Consider the following 19111-nt stretch of genomic DNA (forward strand, 5'->3'; position numbering starts at 1 on the left):
GTTGATCGTATTGCTATCACTGCTGCTACTCCAGCGACTAGTGCTATTGTTGATGGAAGTGTTTTCACTATTAATACTCAGACGACTAGTGCTATTGTTGATGGAAGTGTTTTCGCTATTAATACTCAGACGACTAGTGCTATTGTTGATGGAAGTGTTTTCGCTATTAATACTCAGACGACTTGTGCTATTGTTGATGGTGATACTATCGCTATTGATACTCACACCACTGGTGGGGCCCCGAGTGGCCGAGTGGTCTAAAGCGCTCTCCGTTACAGATCACTGCCATCTGTCTGCGTGGGTTCGAGTCTCGGATTCTGCTAATGTGGGTATGTGAGAACCTTGCCAGTAGCTTCTCGAGGGTCGGTGGTGCTTTCCGGGGATTTTCCGGGTTCTTCCTCCACCATTAATACTGGCCGCCATGTATAGCCTATCGTGTGCTGAAAAATGGCGTTAAACCCTACAACAACACACCACTGGTACTACTATTGATCTTGATGTGATCACTGCTACTACACCCACGACTGGTGCTACTGTTGATGGTGATGCGATCACTGTTAAGACTAGTAGTACTATTGGTAACCGGCACAACAGCTAGTGCTATTTCCATAATATCATACTACTAGTGTTTCTGATTTCCCACTACTACTACTATTACTGTTTTTGCTGTTGCCACAAATACTACTACTACTACTACTACTGTTTCTGTTACTGCAAACCCTTTTCTTTTCTTTTCCTTTCGCTATTGCTGTCACTCCTCATTGTCTATCCCATCATTGCACAGCCGATACTACAACGGTAACAGTAGATTCATTATTTGCTGCAGTTCAGACGCTTACTGAATTTTTTTTTTTTTTACCTATCACACCACACACAAACATAATTTGTTTACGGATACGAAAGGTTTTAAACTCAATCATAACTGTCTTACTGTTAAGCTGGAAAATTGGAAATATTGTTGTGAGTCACCCTCAAGAACCCACAAACGCAATCTGCGCCATAGCCCGTAAATGACCCCATTCACCGAGGGTTATTCGAATGTCTACTCAGGCGTTGTAGCGTACATGCTGTCGTGGTATTTACTATGTTGTATCTAGCTGCAACTGCTACTCTGCAGGAGAAAGTCTAAACAAGTCAGTCAAGATGGTGACTACCGGGAAGAGGGTTTTTGTATTGGTAGTCGTCGAATTAGTCTACATTGCTGCCGTTGACGGTAAAACACACACTAACCCCCCACATACACTCTCTGTCTCTGTCTGTCTGTCTGTCTGTCTGTCTCTCTCTCCGCTAACATTTGGCCGCTATGCATTGATTTTCCGTTTCTCTTCGTTGAAAATAATAACATACACAATATGGAAAACGGAATATAATTTGGTATTGCCTCAAACGTGCCAAGCCAACCATGCACAGTATCAACCTTTCAGGCGTACCAAATCAGCCGTGTATCGTATCTACCTTAAATCCTTTCCCACCTCTGCAGCTCGATCACTCATCCCTTTTCTATAACGAAATTCATCTCGGTTATGATATTATGTTTAATTTAGCATTTATTTTCAAGAGGGATCCAAATATTGTAAATTTTTTATTGTTATCCTCGTACTGCAGTCACAGTTCATTTTCAATATTTTACAATCATTATTTGGGTGAATATACCATTTTAAAGTAGCCGTTCATATTACATACCATCTCAAATGTTTTTTAACGGATATTGGCGGTGCACAGTCCAGTACAGGGGGGTTGGGGTGGTACTCTGTTTGGGATGAAATGGCTAAAACGTATGGTATTAATTTTGTCCCATTTCTTTCAGCCAAGTATCATGCAGTAATTGTGTAAAAGAATAACTTATAATTAAAAATCCAGTGGCGTCGCTAGGGGGGTGCGGGGGGTGCGGGGGGTGCGGACCGCACCTGGTGACACCATCTCAGAGCGGTGACACCAAAATGAAAAATTGCAAATTTTACAGAGCACACACTGCTCGGTCTAGTCGGATTTCATAAGCGGATAACCGATCATAGTTAAATACATGACTAGCAGGCACAGCAGTGGCGTCGCTAGGGGGATGCGGGGGGTGCGGACTGCACCGGGTGACACCATCAGAGGGGGTGACACCAAAATGACATTACTAATGATTCTGTATGGTCTGTTACGGAAGGAGGACCATGGGGGTGACACCATGAGCTACCGCACTGGGTGACACCAACCCGAGTGACGCCACTGTAAAAATCCATACTTTTTTGTCCACATTCCTTAATGCAGTATTTAGCAATATGGAGTCTGTATCTAGTGAGAATAAAATGCCACTGACAATTATTATTTAAAAAAAATAAAAATAAATGGAAGGCATATATTGGCCATAAGCGGAATTGTATGATGAAGAAAATAACAAAACTCACATTACACAAATAAGCATCAACTCTTTCCATCTACGTGGCCTATTCGACATACCATATGATCTACTATAGAAAAGCACTTGAACATATAGGTATACATGCCATTCTCACCGTCATTAGGTACTTGGAGCTATAACTTAATTTAATATTCGCGAGTGACAAGCGCAACATATTGTTGTTGTGTTGTTGGGTTTAACGCCATTTTTCAGCACACGATAGGCTATACATGGCGGCCAGTATTAATGGTGGAGGAAGAACCCGGGAAAAACCCCCAAAAGAACCACCGACCCACGAGAAGCTACTGACAAGATTTCTCACATTCCCACATCAGCAGAATCCGAGACTCGAACCCACGCAGACAGAGATGGCAGTGATCCGTAACGGAGAGCGCTTTTGACCACTCGGCCAATCGGGGCCCCTAGCGCAACATGAAACTGAAGGAAGTACTATTTTCTAAAGTATACAACTGCTTATATATCTTACCTGATAATTTCATAGTTTTATAACAATGTCCCGTTTTCGTAATTTGAATCATACTCCTGTGTTGCGGGAAGTGCCACACACTAGCGAAAACGCATACCACATTTAGAATAGTTCTCATACTTGGAATTAAATTCAGTATTTTGTTTAGGATGAATAGCTAATGGCAAGTACTTTTCATTATCTTTGAACGGGTATTAAGAACGAAGTAAAGATAATATATAAAGTAGTATGAAAATGGGTTTTGTCACCTTTGGGGCCATTCCATCTATCTTCGCCGCTTCCAACCGTGACAATCTAGCACACACGAGAGCGTTACCTGTTGATCACTTTAATTTTGTCCGCGAGTGTGTAAGTACTTCACACACACTCACATGACGTGAGTGAGCCTGTCGGGGGATGGGTGGGTTAGAGTCTCGTCCGGATGGAAGTGCCCCAAAGATTTCCATAAAAGACAAAATCCCTACCTTTGATACTATTCTGCTGTGATTGTAGAAAGAAAATCCACCAGAGGGTATTTATTTAGGCAAGCCTATGGTAGCGATCAATACACACGGAATGAATCTACTTCCTACAGAGAGGCTTGTATTACTATATCAACAAAAAGCTATGTATTGATATTTTTTCCATAGCTATATTAGTAGTGAAAGGGGTGAGATTAGCGACAGTGGGAATTAGCATTACAGACCCCCCCCCCCCGGGTAAGATTAGCGACAATGGAAATTTAACATTAACCACCCTGGGTAAGATTAGCGACAATGGAAATTTAACATGGGCAAAAAACCCTGGGTAAGTTTAGCGACAATGGAATTTAACATTGGAGAAAGGAAAAAAAGGAAATATCCATTCTAGGGACAAAGGCATTCGAACAATGGAAATTTAACATGGGAGATATTGCTGGGTCACTCTAGGGACAAAGACAATTGAACATGGGGAATAGAGTTTGGGCTTGTCTAGGGACAAGGGGAATTGAACATGGGGAATAGAGTTTGGGCCTGTATAGGGACAAGGGGAATTGAACATGGGATTTTTTTTTAAAAAAAATTTTAAAAATGGGGTAGGCAATGGAAAGTCAGTCTCTTTTCGAGAAATGTGGGTGGCCCTGAAAAGGGCCTTTGGTTTTATGTTAATATTAACATAGACGGCATCTGTCACATCTTCTTCTTCTTAAACTCCTTCTAACTGCAGGTCCATACACAAGTACCCTCTTGAGGCATCCTTGTCTTTCTATGTAAACTCTTCTCATCCATAGACTTGTATCTGTCCTATCGACAACAGTCCACTTGGATCGGACATACATGGGTATGTCCGTCCTGAACATCACTGTTGACACAAGGGTGGAAGATTGAACGTCGGTCCACATCTTGAGGCTCCGAAAACAGGTGAGTGATTGCGCTGAACTGCGCTTATTTATAGGGAGAGGAAGGATTGAAACGGATTGAGTTCATTGAGCAATCCAAACACGCGTGACAAAATTCAGTCAGCCCGCATCCAATCCGAAGAGAGCAGTCTGTGACGTCACGTGGTCTATATAGATTCGCTAGCGCCTGTGTGCAGTCAATCGATGCGAGACAGTGATTCAACATGACGGAAACTCAGAAAACGATTCACTGGGGTGCACCAGCAGTGGAGACCGCCCAAGGGAACCCGGACTTACTTTCAGAAGAGGTACATTGGGATTTTGTGGATTTTCTTACCTCGCAAGAATTTGTTCCGGAACCTTCGTCTCATTCTTCATTACCGCAAGTGGAGAATTTTAGACAGAGACAGAAAGAAGAATTGGAGAAATTTATGCAACGACAAAAGGAAGCGGAACAAGCTTTCTCCTACAGCAACAGAAACAGCAACAAGAAGAGGTAAGAAAAAAAAACAAAAACAAGAAGAAGTAGCAGCAAAGAAAAAAGAGGGTGAAAATCAAAAGTTAAAGTTGATTGCTTAAACTCACCCCTACACCAAAAAAAAGGCCCTTTTCAGGGCCACCCACTTCTCTTGAAAAGAGATAGCCTTTCAATTTGCCAATAACTCAAAAATCATCAAAAAAACCCATTTTACCCTTATAGTACGTGTCTGTGTATGAGTGCGTGAGTGTAGCTTCTTATTTAAAATCAAAACTCAAAGACACTTACCTTATATAATTAATGTATTCTTTTCTCCATAGTTACAATCAAATTCACAATTCACAAAAGAACACTTTATAAAGTTCATACACTTCTTCTGTTTCTTTTTTTTTACTCACTCTTTTTTTTCAATTTCTTCACCGTCACAGTCTTTTCCTCCTCACTTTCTACCCTTCTTCTTTTCTTCTCCTGTTTCTTTTTTCTTCACCTGGCTGCTTTCTTCCTCTGAAGAATCTCTCTCTTCTTCTGAAGAATCCCTCTTTTCTTCTGACTCCTCTTGTTTCTTTTTTGGGCAATCTGGAGACCAATGTCCTTTTTCTTGACAATAATAACAGGTATCTTGACTTTTGTCTTTTCTAGCCCCTGTTTTTTTTCTTTTTTGACGGTCTGGACACTCTGAAGACCAATGCCCTTTCTTCTGACAGATATAGCAAGTATCTTGACTTTTATCTCGAAAGGAAGGAGAGTAGTCCGTCGGCTGGTCTGAAGAGAATTTTCTAATGACCCCTCGCAAAGCTCTGATGAAACGTTCCATCTGGGTAGTCTCTTCCATCGTTGTGCTCGGTTTGAGAGTGAAATGAATAGCGAAAGGACAAGACACAGACCCTTTTATATACGCTGGTCTGCCATGACTATAAATTAGTCTATGGTGTTTAAACTTGAGTCATTTGACGTTTTGCACTCAAGATGAAACGATCCTATTCATTCGAGAAGAAAGAAGAAGAAAGTAAGAGGCAGAAACGTGATCTATCGCCTCGTACCAGAGCTGAAGTCTTGGCACAAATTCATGCCAGTGATTTTGAAGAGGACATGAGTGAACCAGAATCCGAACCCTCTAAACAAAGTTCACCACCCTTAGTCAACCCTGAAAAGTACTATTCCATTCGAGAGACGGAAAAGCGCTCCTCTAGAAAATTTAGAACCACGGCTTACACCTACAGAGTGAAGTTTAAAGATTTCAAGTCCGACGTACCATTGGAGAGAGCAGAAGGGTTTATCACCGAGATGTGGGATTCTTTGCTCTCCGCACTCAAGCGACAATGTCAACCCAAAGAAGACGATCGCTTGACACTATCCATAGATCACGACGGTTTGAAATCCCCTGTTTGGATCGAGTTTAGCAGACCCGCAGAACTAACCCCTTCCAAAGTCATGGACAAGATTCAACACGTACAACAATCTAATGACCAGTTTGACATCACCGATGGAAAAGCCACACTGAAAATGGCCCACGTCTCTCCTCCTCAAGGGACCGGACAACGCAATAAGGTGTTATTGGTGAACGACCTTCGCAACACCAAAAAGAGTCTCGTCCAAATTCACAGTTCTCAAGACCAGATGTGTTTAGCCCGAGCCATCGTGGTGGGACGAACCTATGCCAACAAGAACGACACGGTAGAATGGAAAAGAGCCTGGAAAACTATTCAACGATCCGACCGAGCCAAACAACGAAACGAAGCAGAACTCCTGTTACAACAAGCCGGACTGTCCAAAGACACACCCTGTGACATTCCTGAGATGCAAAAATTGCAAGATGTCCTAGCTCCATTCTACACCTTGAAAGTGCACCCTCAAGAAATGCGCGGAACTCTGTTGTTTCGAGGCCAAGACTTTGAGGACGGAAAATACATTCATGTCTATTATCACGATGACCATTTCGATACCATTACCAGTATCACTGCATTCCTGGGATACAGTTATTACTGTGAGAAATGTGACTATGGCTATAACAATCGAGAGCAACACAAACATTGCGGATGGAAATGCTCAGGATGTTTGGCCTCTCCACCCTGTCTGAGCGAAGGACAAGAAAGAGTACATTGTCCTGCTTGTCTGCGTACGTTTGTCAGCCCTGCATGTTACCAACAACATCTGAAGACGCAAGGTTCACAGCATAAATGTGCTTGTCAACTGCTGAGATTGTGCCCTACGTGTGGACAAGGCCTGCGTACCAATAATGCCAAGGCACACGTATGTTCAGGAAAAAAAAATGTCACATTTGTCACCACATCGTGGACTTTTAACAGGAATGCTACGTGCAAAAATACCAACCCCCACCAGAGAAAGAGGACGGTCACAAGAAGAAAGGCAATTTCATCTTTTTCGATTTCGAATGCATGCAAGAGACCGGCATACACATTCCTAATTTCTGCGTGGCTCATCGAGCGTGCGAGAAGTGCATTCTGGAACCTATCTTCAATCATTGCCCCCACTGCAGTAAGATTCCCGGAGGGCGTGAAAAAATCTTTCGAGGACCGAACACGTTAGCCGATTTTGCCCAATGGGTCTTAGACCTCATCGACAAGACGTGGAGCCAAGACGACATCGAACGTTACGGAGATTATCATCGTCATGCCACAGTGATGGCTCACAATTTCTCCGGATACGATGGACAGTTTCTTTTGAGATACTATACAGCACAAGGCACCGAACGTCCTAAAGTCACTTTGAACGGAGCCAAAATCATTTTCATGTAAGTGGGACAAGTGCAGTTTAAAGATTCGATGAGCTATTTGGCCATGCCTTTGAGTCGAATGCCTAAAACGGTTGGAATGACAGAAATGGCTAAAGGGTACTTTCCACACTTTTTCAATACGGAAGCCAATCAACACGCCGTTCTACCCCATTTACCCGAGGCTCACTATTACGACCCCGACAACATGCGTACCGAACAACGAGAAGCTTTCTACGCTTGGTACCAGGCTCACGCCTCGGACCCTTTCGACTTTCAGGAAGAAATGCTAAAGTATTGTCGTTCCGACGTGGACATTTTACGGCGTTGCTGTGGAAAATTTCGAGAACTGTTCATGGAACACGGAGGGGTCGATCCTTTGAAAGAAGCTTGAACCATTGCCAAAGCGTGTTCCTTAGTGTATCGACAAGGATTCATGCCTAAAAACACCGTGGCTGTCATCAGTCCTCAAACGACCCACTATGTCAAATGTCAGTACTCGGTCAAAGCCCTACGTTGGTTAAATTACTTGTGCGACAAGGAAGACAAATGGAGGAGGCGAAAAGACCATCGGAACGTATTCGGTCGATGGCTGGGACTTAGAAAACCCCAAGATCGTGTACGAGTTTAACGGTTGCTTATTTCACGGATGTACCGTCTGTTACCCTGACCGTGGCACTAAAAATCAGTTTTTACAACGAACCATGGAAGACTTGTACCAGGACACTTGTCAGCGACGCCTAAAGTTAGAACAGCAAGGATACCAAGTGGTGGAAATGTGGGAACACGAGTACGATCACCGTATGAAAACCGATCCCGAGTTTAAACGCCTCGTGGAAATTTACCAGTTCATGGACCCGCTGAACCCGAGGGATAGTTTGTACTGAGGAAGGACCAATGCCACCTGTTTGCTGTACCAAGCCGACGAAGAGAAAGGAGAAGAAATCAAATACTTGGACGTGTGTTCGCTGTATCCCTACGTGTGCAAATATTGTCGCTTTCCTGCAGGGCACCCGGATTTGCTGACGGAACACATCGACCTGAAAAACATTCGACAATACGAAGGCTTGATCAAGTGTAAAGTTTTGCCTCCCACGAACCTATACCATCCCGTGCTACCTCACCATTGCCAAGGCAAACTGATGTTTCCTTTGTGCCGTACTTGTGCCGAAACGTGCAACCAAGACCAACCTTGTCAGCACACCCAGGACGAACGGGCCTTGACGGGGACGTGGGTTAGCGTGGAATTGTTCAAAGCTCTGTTCATGGGATACCAACTGTTAGAAGTGTACGAAATTTGCCACTTTCCCAAGACACAACAATACCACAAGGGTGACCCCACTCAGAAAGGCATTTTCGCCGACTACGTGGATGCCTTTTTGAAACTGAAACAAGAAGCCAGCGGCTATCCTTCTTGGTGTCACACTTCCGAAGACGAAAAGACATTCAAAGAGAAATACTATGAAGAAGAAGGCATCTCTTTAGACCACATCGAGAAAAACGAAGGCAGGCGATCGTTTGCCAAAGTGATGTTAAATTGCTTGTGGGGTAAAATGGCACAACGACCGTGTTTACCCAAGACGGAATATTTGACAGAACCTTCCCGCTACTTTCAGATGATTCACGACAAAACCAAATACATGAAACACGTGGACGTCGTTCGCGAGGATTTGATCTTGGTCAATTGCGAAGAAGATCTGGACTTTGTACAAGACGACCCTTTTGGAAATGTTATCATTGCGGCTTACGTGACAGCTCATGGTCGCTTAAAATTGTACGAAGCTTTAGAACTGTTAGGGGAACGTGTCCTGTACTTTGACACGGACAGTTGCATTTACATCCATCACCCGAGTCAACAGCACCCTGACATCGAAGGAGACCGTTTAGGAGCCTGGACAGACGAACATCCCGACGACAAGATTCTAAGTTTCGTCAGTAGCGGTCCCAAAAATTACGGCTACGAATACCGGGACCCACAAGGAGAAGTGTACACGACGTGCAAAGTGAAAGGATTGACTCTGAATTATCGTACCAGTCGTGTGGTCAACTTTGGGGTATTGAAAGAAGCCTTGCAATCGGGAGAGGATGAACACTTTAAAGTGACCACCTATCAACCGAACAAGATTGTACGTTTACCCACTCACCACATCGTCAGTCGACCCTTGGAAAAAGTCTATCAAATCGTGTACCAGAAGCGAGTGCGACTTTCCAATCATTTCACCTTACCGTATGGACACGTCGGTATTGGTCTGTATATAAAAAGGAACCCTAGGCAAGATGGATAGTTCATTGTGACTACCAAGACCAAGCGAACAAGATGAATACTTTCAGAGAAACACAAAACAAGTTTAGAAAGGCACAATTCAAGTGTGGGGCTTCTGAAGTGGAATGCGATTGTGAACGTTGCGACTTTTCAACCTGTGTTAGTGACAGTACCAGAAGAACCCGTCACCCAGGACAGGACTGTCGTGGACATCCCTGAAAGACCCTTTCGGGAGGACACTTGTGTGATCTTACCCCTATAGAACTGGTCAGAACATTACCGAAAACATGTTGTACAGACACTTGTGTTTATTCCACGTTGATGGTTATCATGTGCCTTTTATCGTTGTACTTAAGACTTTGGCTTTTATGTATTTTTGTCTTTCGTATTCATGTTTAAAACATTCAATAAACGTGTCCTGAAAAAAGTATATAAACTCTTGTCTTGTTTTTTTTGTGTGTCACAAGTGACATTCCTCACACTATGGCTACCTCTACTGTCTCTGCTCCTTCTTCCTCCACTGTCAAAGTCATCGACGAACACTTAGATCGTGCCAGTTGGGAGGCTTTGTATCTTCGCCATCCCTTTAACATGCTCATTGCTGGACCTAGCGGTTCAGGCAAAACCGAATTCGTCAAACGTTTGATCGAACACAAACATCATTTGATCGATCGTCCACCTCAACGCATCGTGTGGTGTTACAAAGAGTGGCAATCGGCGTACAGCCTCTTGCGAGAAAGTCAAGGCGATTCCATCGTGTTTGTGGAAGGCATTCTTAAAGAAGACGACGGCATCGTCTCTGACTCCCGTCTAACCCATTTGGTCATTTTTGACGACATGTTAGGAGAAGACGAAGAAGAAATTAAACTGTGGTTCACGCGCAAAGGGCATCACCGTAATGGCAGTGTCGTTTACATCACCCAAAATTTGTTTCAAGAAAGTAAAACCCATCGCACCATCAGTCTCAATGCGCATTACGTGGTCTTGTTTAAAAGCCCTCGAGATAAATCGCAAGTGCAAGTCTTAGCCAAACAGTTAGGGACACCTTGGCTGACTCAGGCGTACGACGATGCCACTCAAACTCCACACGCCTATTTACTCGTCGATTTGAAACCTACGACCCCCGAGGATTTGCGATTTCGTACCCACTTGTTTCACCACTGGGGCCAAGACGGAGGGCCTGTCCTGTACACGTCTCCGTCCTCGACTTAATTTCACTCCACAAAAAAATCTATAAAAACCTCAGACCATTTTCGTCTGTCTCACACATTTTGAACATGACGTCCCTTCAGTCGCATCTTCCCGTCAAATTGATTCGTGCCTTGTATGGAATCAGTCGAGAAAAAAGTCCACAAACACGAGCTCGTGTCTTAGGAGCTAGTCTCAAAGAAGTCTTACGATGGTTCACGGTGACGGCACGTCAATTACTCCAAGGAATCATTCAGATTCCTCATCAAGCCAAACGCTTTTTTGATCGAAACAAAGTTGCTTTGACCCAACTGGCCGATCCCCGCATCGACACTCAAACCAAAAAACAAATCATTTTGAAACCTGGAGGGAGCGGTACTCTAGGAGGGGTCATCATTCGCTCTCTCTTAAGATGGGATCCTAATGCCCCCAAACTTCTCCCCAAGAAAAAAGTCAAACGAAGCTCCAAGAAGAAGAAGAAAAAGACCAGGTCCCCAAGGAGAACTTCTCCAGTGGCGGGACCCTCCTCTTACCAGACACCACCCCGGAAAAAGAAAAGAAGCCCCCAGAAAAAGAAAAGTCCACAGAAGAAAACTAGTCGCAAGAGAGGCACTTCGGCTAGGACGCAACTTTACACTCGCAAACCACGACCTGCCACGGCGGTGACCGTGTCTCCGGCAGCCTCAAGTTCATCCACTTCTCCGTTGATGACACCAAGAACTGAAGAGTACTTGGAGACGTTGATCACACCAAGAACTTCTCCGTTGATGACCCCAAGAAGAACTTCCCCAGTGGCAGGACCCTCCAATTTAGTGGCAGTGGCTGCTGCTCACAAAGTACCTTGTCCCAAAATCAAAGTTCAAGAAAGATCGGGCATGTTACAAAGTTTACTGGATTTGTCCAAGCAAGAACTGGCTCGATTTAGTCCGTTGCGTACCCCTGCACGACGTGTCATGCCTGTCCTCAAACTGATACGACGTAAAGACAATCAGTGGCGACGCGTTCCAGTATAAAAATGGCCTGTGACCAAGTCGGGGGGTATCAGTGTTTTTGGTGCTGAAGACTCAAAGATGTCACCCTCCAGAAAACATCCCTCTTCTAAACAGCCCCAAGGAAAGAAAAGGAAAGGACTGCCTCCTCGTTTAGTCAAACATGGGGACATGTTATCTGTCCTGTCCAAAGCATCTCCACCCCTACGAAAAAAACTCATTCAATCGGCCTCCAAAGAGGTCATCGATACCGTGTGCGAATGCTGTTTGAACGTCTTGAAAGGCACGATCCCTTTGTCCAAACACCAGAAACAATGCTTAGGCAAACATCGTCACGTTCTTCGCCAAATGGTTCAAAAGAAAATTCCCATTCGTCAAAAGAAGAAGATGTTGGTCCAACGTGGAGGCATTTTACCCCTCTTGTTAGGTCCCTTACTGAAAGGAGTCTTGGGAACCATGTTGGGAGGACTGGTGGGAGCAAGATAAAAAGGCCCTCGGAAGTCCCAAGATCTCAGAATCGACCCCTGACAACCCCATGGAAGGACGAAAACTGGCTTTAGTGCCTTACAAACGATGGATGGAATACCATCGTTGGCAAGAACAACGCAGCCCGCATTTACCTCCCAATCCCCATTTGAGCGAGATGTCCCAGTTACATCACGAATTGCAGTCCTTGATGGATCGCCAAGATTTGTCCGAAACAGAAAAATCGCAAAAGTACGGTCAACTCTTGCAACGACTGCAACTCTTTCACCAGAAAGCTTTAGACGAAACAGCTCTACCCACTCTGAAAGATTTTAAGACCTTGATGAAAAGTCCAGCACCATCACCAGTACCACCACCACTACCAGTGACCAAGACAGAGAAAGGAGAAGAAGAAGAAGAAGGGTTTCAAACTCCACCAGAAAAAGTACGCAAGTTAACAACACCACCTACCTCCTGAATTGGATAGATTAAAAAGATGATGGCCACCCCTTCTTCATCACAAGAGAAAAAGAAAGTGAAGACAGAAGTGAAGACAGAAGTGAAACAAGAACCGATATCCCCCGCTCAGACATCCTCCTCCTCTTCGACACCTATTGCCGGTCGCACACGCAAAGCATTGCAATCCAAGAAAATACCCCAAGAGAAAAAGAGTAGCATCCTCCAAGAGTGGGTGTCTTATTAACACACAAACACAAAAAAAAAAATGGAAAAAGTCTTAGCCAGCATTTACTACGATCCCTCCCATCCTGCAGGTTACGCAGGAGTTCAAAAATTGTATCCTGCTGCCAAAACTCGGCTGAAAAGTCTCCGTTTACCTCAAGTGCAACGATGGTTACAAGAACAAGCTACCTACACTTTACACAAACCCATTCGACGCAAGTTTGCCAGAAGTCGCACCCGAGTGGGAGGCATCGATCATCAATGGCAAGCCGATTTAGCCGATGTCTCTCATTTGGCCAGCTACAATCGCGGCTACAAATATTTGTTTTGTGTCATCGACGTCTTTTCCAAATTTGCCTGGGTCGTACCCATGACTTCCAAATCGAGCAGCGAGTTAGTGCGAGCCCTGCAACGAGTGTTGAAACAAAGCGGTCGTCACCCTCTTCGATGGCAAACGGACAAAGGTACCGAATTTCTGAACCAAGCTTTCCAAAAAGAATTAAAGAAACATGACATTTATTTTTTTTACCACCGAGAATCCCGAAACCAAAGCCAGCATCGTGGAACGTTTTCAACGCACTTTGAAAGAACGCATGTGGAAATATTTTACACATCACCACACTCTGAAGTACATCGACATCTTACCGCACCTGGTGCAAGCGTACAACCAATCTTACCATCGAAGCATCGGACGTGCCCCGAAAGAAGTGACTCCCGAGAACGAAGTGTTGGTGTTTGAGCGCCTGTTTGGTACGTCCCCGACGAGGGCTGTCCCCAAGAAAAGTGGAATGTTGGCCGTAGGAGATTGGGTGCGCATTGACAAAACCAAACGCACTTTCGACAAAGGTTACTTACCTAACTGGACGACCGAATTGTTTCGTGTCACTGGACGAGTGCATGGTCGTCATCCTACCGTCTATAAATTGGAAGACATGAACGGAGAAGTGCTCAAAGGAACGTTTTATTTGCCCGAGTTACAACGTGTCACCAAAAAAGAAGACGTGTACGACATCGAAAGCATTCTCGAACGCAGAACCCGTAAAGTGGGCAAACGACGTGTCAAAGAAGTGAAAGTACGTTGGAAAGGATATCCACCCAGTTTTGATTCTTGGATCGACGCTTCGCAAGTCATCGACTATAAAAAGAAGTGACCATCATGCCCTTTCACACAGACGCAGCTACATCGACCACTCCTTCACCCAGTTCTTCTCTGCAAGATTTACAAAAACAACCCTTGTGGGTGTGGTGTGGAGAACGTGTGCCTAAAACGGAAATCGTCTTTTTCTGCCAAATCTTCGTGGTGTATTGTTTCATCGGGGCAGCCATCGCCAATTTGGGTTTGCAACAAGGAGACAAACAATTGTGGACCATTTTATTGAGCAGTTGCATCGGTTACCTGCTTCCCAATCCCTCCCTGAAATTCTCCTCGAACGGGAACTACGGGAACCTTGTGTCCAGTGCCAGTGCCAGTCACCACTCCAATAACAACCAGAACCCCATTTTGGGCGGAGACACACCTCTGACGTCCAGTAACCCCTCGGACAGCCACAGAACTCTGGAATTATGAGTCACCAAAACCAATTTTACTTAACCTTACCCAGTGACAGTTCCATGGAGGTGTTTCCCAACAACACGTTGTGCTGTTACACGGCCAAATTACCTCAGGCCATCCCATTAGATCACGAAGCCCATTGGGAAGTGGCTTTAGTGGAAATCATTCACCCGACCCAAGTCCTCAATGTCCTTCCCAATCAAAACTTTTTTGATGTGGAAGTTTATGACGAGCAAATGCAAGAATACTTGGATACCCATGGCAAATATGAAAAGAAAATCCTGGCACAAGAAATCAAAAGTACACCACCTATCACTTGTTCATTCCCCCAGGCTATTATTTTAGTGGTCAACATTTGGTGAGCACCATTACCTCCAGGTTTAATGTCGTGTTTCTGAAAGCTTTGGAAAGTGTCAAAAAAAGTGTCACCATGGAATACCACAAAACAGCTCGTCGCTTCTTGATGAAATTTGACGGGAGTAAAATCCTGTCCATTTTATTTTGTCCTGAATTGTTTGACATGTTGGGCGGAGACATGGACATGAGAATGGCCATGATCAAGAAAAACGAATTACCAATCGTTTACGACAACGAGTCTTTTAGCAAGTTATTTCGTGCCCCGGTAGAACTGAACCAAGGACTGAATTTGATGTTTGTGTACTCCGATGTTTGGAGTACAACGTGGTGGGACACACCTCCGTACCGTTACTGCGTGTCATTCCTTTCAAAGTGGATTCTGCCACGAACGCTGACGAGGAAGGTGGAAACACTTACCACGTTCACCGCGAATTTGTCCATCCTCACTATTTGCCTGTCAGTAAGTCTTATTTGGACACGGTCAACATTGCTATAAAAGGAGATCTGGGACAAGATATTCGATTCACCAAAGGAAAAGTCACGGTGAAACTCCATTTTCGAAAACGGTTCTCTCACGACTCGTAAGTCATGTATCCAGTGTACCGAGGGGTTGCTCGACAGCGAGGACACGGTTTAGGAGATATGCTGAAATCGGCCTTTCGTTCGGTGGCCCCAGTCTTGAAACCGATGGTGACACGCGGATTGCATGCCTTGAAAGTTGCGGCACTGACACAAGGCAAAGAATTTCTCCAAAATGTCATCATCGACAAACAAAACCCTAAAGAAGCCTTCATGAGGGCAGGCAAAAATGTCTTGCTGCAAACGGGCAAAGACATTTTGGGCCAACGAGAAACACCTATAAATGCCCTGCACGCTACCGAGCCAGGTATTCAGCAAGGACAAGACAGAAAGAGACGACGAAGAAAACACCCTTTCACCAGACTTCACACGTCTAAAGCGAGAAAGACAAAGAAAAGAAGAACCGTTCGAGACTTAGACGTTTTCGATTATTGAGAAAGAACAAAATGATGCACCGAGAATCTTGCGCTTGTTCCAAGTCGGAACTGGATCTGTTTGCCATGCCCCCCCCCCCACCATGATGACCATGCAAGAATCCCAGTGGGTGGAATTTCACCCCGTCTCCTCTTTGACAGCCTCAGCTCCCATCGAGTTTGAAATCAAAGAACAGCCCGAAGATTACATCGATCTGAATAGCAGTTACTTGTACCTGAAAGTCAAAGTTGTCGATGAGGATAATACGCCCCTAGATGGTGATGAGGTAATAGCTCCCGTCAAAAATTTCATGCATTCCTTGTTCAGTGGAGTGGACTTGTAGTTGAATAACAAAGAAGTCAGTAGCAGCATGGATACTTACCCTTATCGAGCATACCTGGACAATCTCTTGACGTACGGAATAGACGCCAAGAACACTCATCTCAATGCCTGTGTGGTATGGGAAGCTGACGATGCAGGCCAGTTTGAAGAATTCGAAATTAATACAACCAAAGAACACAATGCGGGATTTGTAGAACGAAGAGACAGAATCAAAAGTGGAGATAGTTTAGAACTGATGGATCGTTTGCATTTGGACATGTGGTTACAAGAAAAGTATTTGCTGAACGGAGTGAATCTCCGCCTGAGACTGAATCGTAGTAGTGCCGCTTTCCATTTGCTAGGTACTAGTGCTTGCAAAACTGTCATCGAGGAAGCCAGGCTCTACGTACGGCGCGTGGAAGTGTTACCTAAAGTGGGTAACGACATCAGTCAGACGTTGAGCAGAACGACCGCCAAGTATCCCATACGACGCGTGGAAGTGAAAACCTTCACCATTCCTACGGGGCTGCGATCCATGATCGAAGATCATCTGTTCCAAGGACAGTTACCCAAACGTTTGATCCTTGGTATCGTCGAGAATGCAGCCTTCAACGGAGCTTTGGCTAAAAATCCTTTCCACTTTAAACACTTTGACGTGTCCAAGATCGAAGTCAGTCGCGATGGCAAGACCTTGTGTACCCGACCTTTCGAACCTAACTTTGACAAGAAGAATTACTTGAGGTCGTACTTGTCCCTGTACGAAGCCACTGGTCAGTTAGGAACCAACACCAGTCACGGCATTACGTACGAGGATTACGCAGGAGGCTACGCTTTGTGGGCTTTCGATTTCACTCCAGACCAAGGCAGCGACGAGGGACATTTCCACCCTATAAAATCTGGCCAGATTCGTGTGGAAATGCAGTTTACTACAAATCTAACAGAGACGGTGAACGTCCTCCTGTATGCCGAATTCGACAATACCATAGAAATCAACAGTTTGAGAGAAGTCATCCTAGACTATTAGAAGCCATGGAAGACTGTTATCCCTCTTTACCTAGTGGAGAAACTTTGGAGATGGAATGTGAGGAGACCGTGGAAGGAGAATCCCAAGACAAAGACGATGAAGTTTTGATGAAGTCAAGATGGCCAGAACAAGAAACCCATTTAGTCTCCTGTTTTGCCAAACACTTGGTCGAAAGATTGACGGAATTGATCAAGAAAGAGTGCTATGGATGTCAAAACGATCATCCCAGTCAAATTCAACACGATAAATGCCTGATGCTGAGTCAAGAAGAAAAATTGGACGAGTATCTGTACGAAGCTTGGAGTCTCATCTCGGACGAAGTCGTGTTGCATCAGTGGTATAAAGACTTGCGTGAACATTCTTGTCCACCATTAACCACTCAAGAGATTCATCGTATCGAAACTGTCCTGAATCAGAGTGGGGAGACCAAACGAAGAAACGGTTATTTGTCAGACATTTTCAAGCAAAAAGTCAGGATCGAATTGATGACTTATTATTACCTGTGAAGAAGAAAAAAAAAAAACAAAAAAAACCATGGATACCTGGGAACTTTATTACCTTTTGAACCACAGTTCGTACACGGCTTCTTGGAATCCTGTCGTCTGTGCTAAAGATGAACTCCCTCATCGTAAACCTCAAGACCATCTAGCTTATGTCATCAACACGGACGACAGTCATCTCCCAGGAACCCACTGGGTAGCCGTCTACTTTCCTCAAGAAGGATGTGTGGAATATTTCGATTCGTACGGATTGCCCCCTTTGGAAGACGATATCATTGACTTTATGAGAAGAAATGCTCAGACCACCCGATTCAATAATGTGAAATTACAAGGCACAGATTCCTTGGTGTGTGGACAGTACTGTGTGTATTTTCTGCATCATCGCAGCCTGGGGTATTCCTTAGAACATTTAGTGACTCATTTTGATCCTCGTTCTTCTTCAAGAAACGATGTGAAAGTAGATCGATGGTTTTGTGACCAGTATGCTTATCTTTTGTCTCAAGCTAGGAAACGTAGTGTCCTTCAATGGCCTAATGACTTAAAACAGTGGAAATCACAATTTCATTCACAACGTTGTCAACCCTGTTTAAAGTAGAGTGTTAATTGAAAAAAATGTTTGTGATTTGAAAAAAATGTTTGATGTTATATTGTTGGATTATTGTTAAAAATGTTAGAGTTGTTGGTTAGTGTTAAGTGATTTTGAATAAAAAATGTTGTGTTTTGAACAAAAATGTCTTTGTCTTTTGTTTGGCTATAAGAATGTTGATTCATGCTCTTTGACTTCTTACTATCCCTCTCATGACACATTGAACGTTGAGGCTCGAAAACCGTAGAGGGATGTTTTCCTTCACGTCCGCGCTTTGACTTTAAGAACCGGGGCAGTTTCCAGTCTAACCATCCATTGTCGACTCATCCTCCTACGAAGATGTGCTCCAAACTAGCTAAGCTAAACGAAGCCTACGTGAATTTGCATAGGGTCAGACACAGTCTGATACCGAAGCCAGAAGAGATAGAGAATGTGAGAATGTTAAAAGTCACTGAAGACCTGATAGAAGAGCTCTTCAGAGAAGAAGTGAACAGGGAGAAAGAAGAATGGACAGAGAAGTACAGACTTCAGAGACAGCAGCAACAGCAACAACATCAACAGCAGCAGCAGCAGTAGCAGCAGGAACCTGAACCTGAGAGAGGCTTTGTCGATTGTCGTATCGACACCAAAGAGTTCTTCTCTTTCCGAAGATGCAGACCTATCGTCAGAAAGTCTATCCTCAGAGGACGTCGCATTCTTAGAAACTAAAAGATTGCCATAGCAAACAAAAAAAAAAAAACCCAGCCCTTTTCA

The 19111-nt window shown here is 44.3% G+C and overlaps 1 protein-coding gene across 1 annotated transcript in view; it reads left to right on the top strand.

The window, feature by feature from the left end:
- Positions 1-964: 964 nt before the first annotated feature.
- LOC149781211 (uncharacterized) overlaps positions 965-19111 on the top strand; it is a 29081-nt gene continuing 10934 nt past the window's right edge. The window contains exon 1 of the mRNA XM_089935293.1: positions 965-1213. Coding sequence (XP_089791419.1) covers positions 1144-1213 — 70 coding nt within the window. The 5' untranslated portion in view covers positions 965-1143. The remainder of the gene's footprint in view (positions 1214-19111) is intronic.

Source organism: Sinohyriopsis cumingii, chromosome 15, assembly GCF_028554795.1.
Source record: "Sinohyriopsis cumingii isolate HCF-2022 chromosome 15, ASM2855479v2, whole genome shotgun sequence".
NCBI classification, from domain to species: Eukaryota; Metazoa; Mollusca; class Bivalvia; order Unionida; family Unionidae; genus Sinohyriopsis; species Sinohyriopsis cumingii.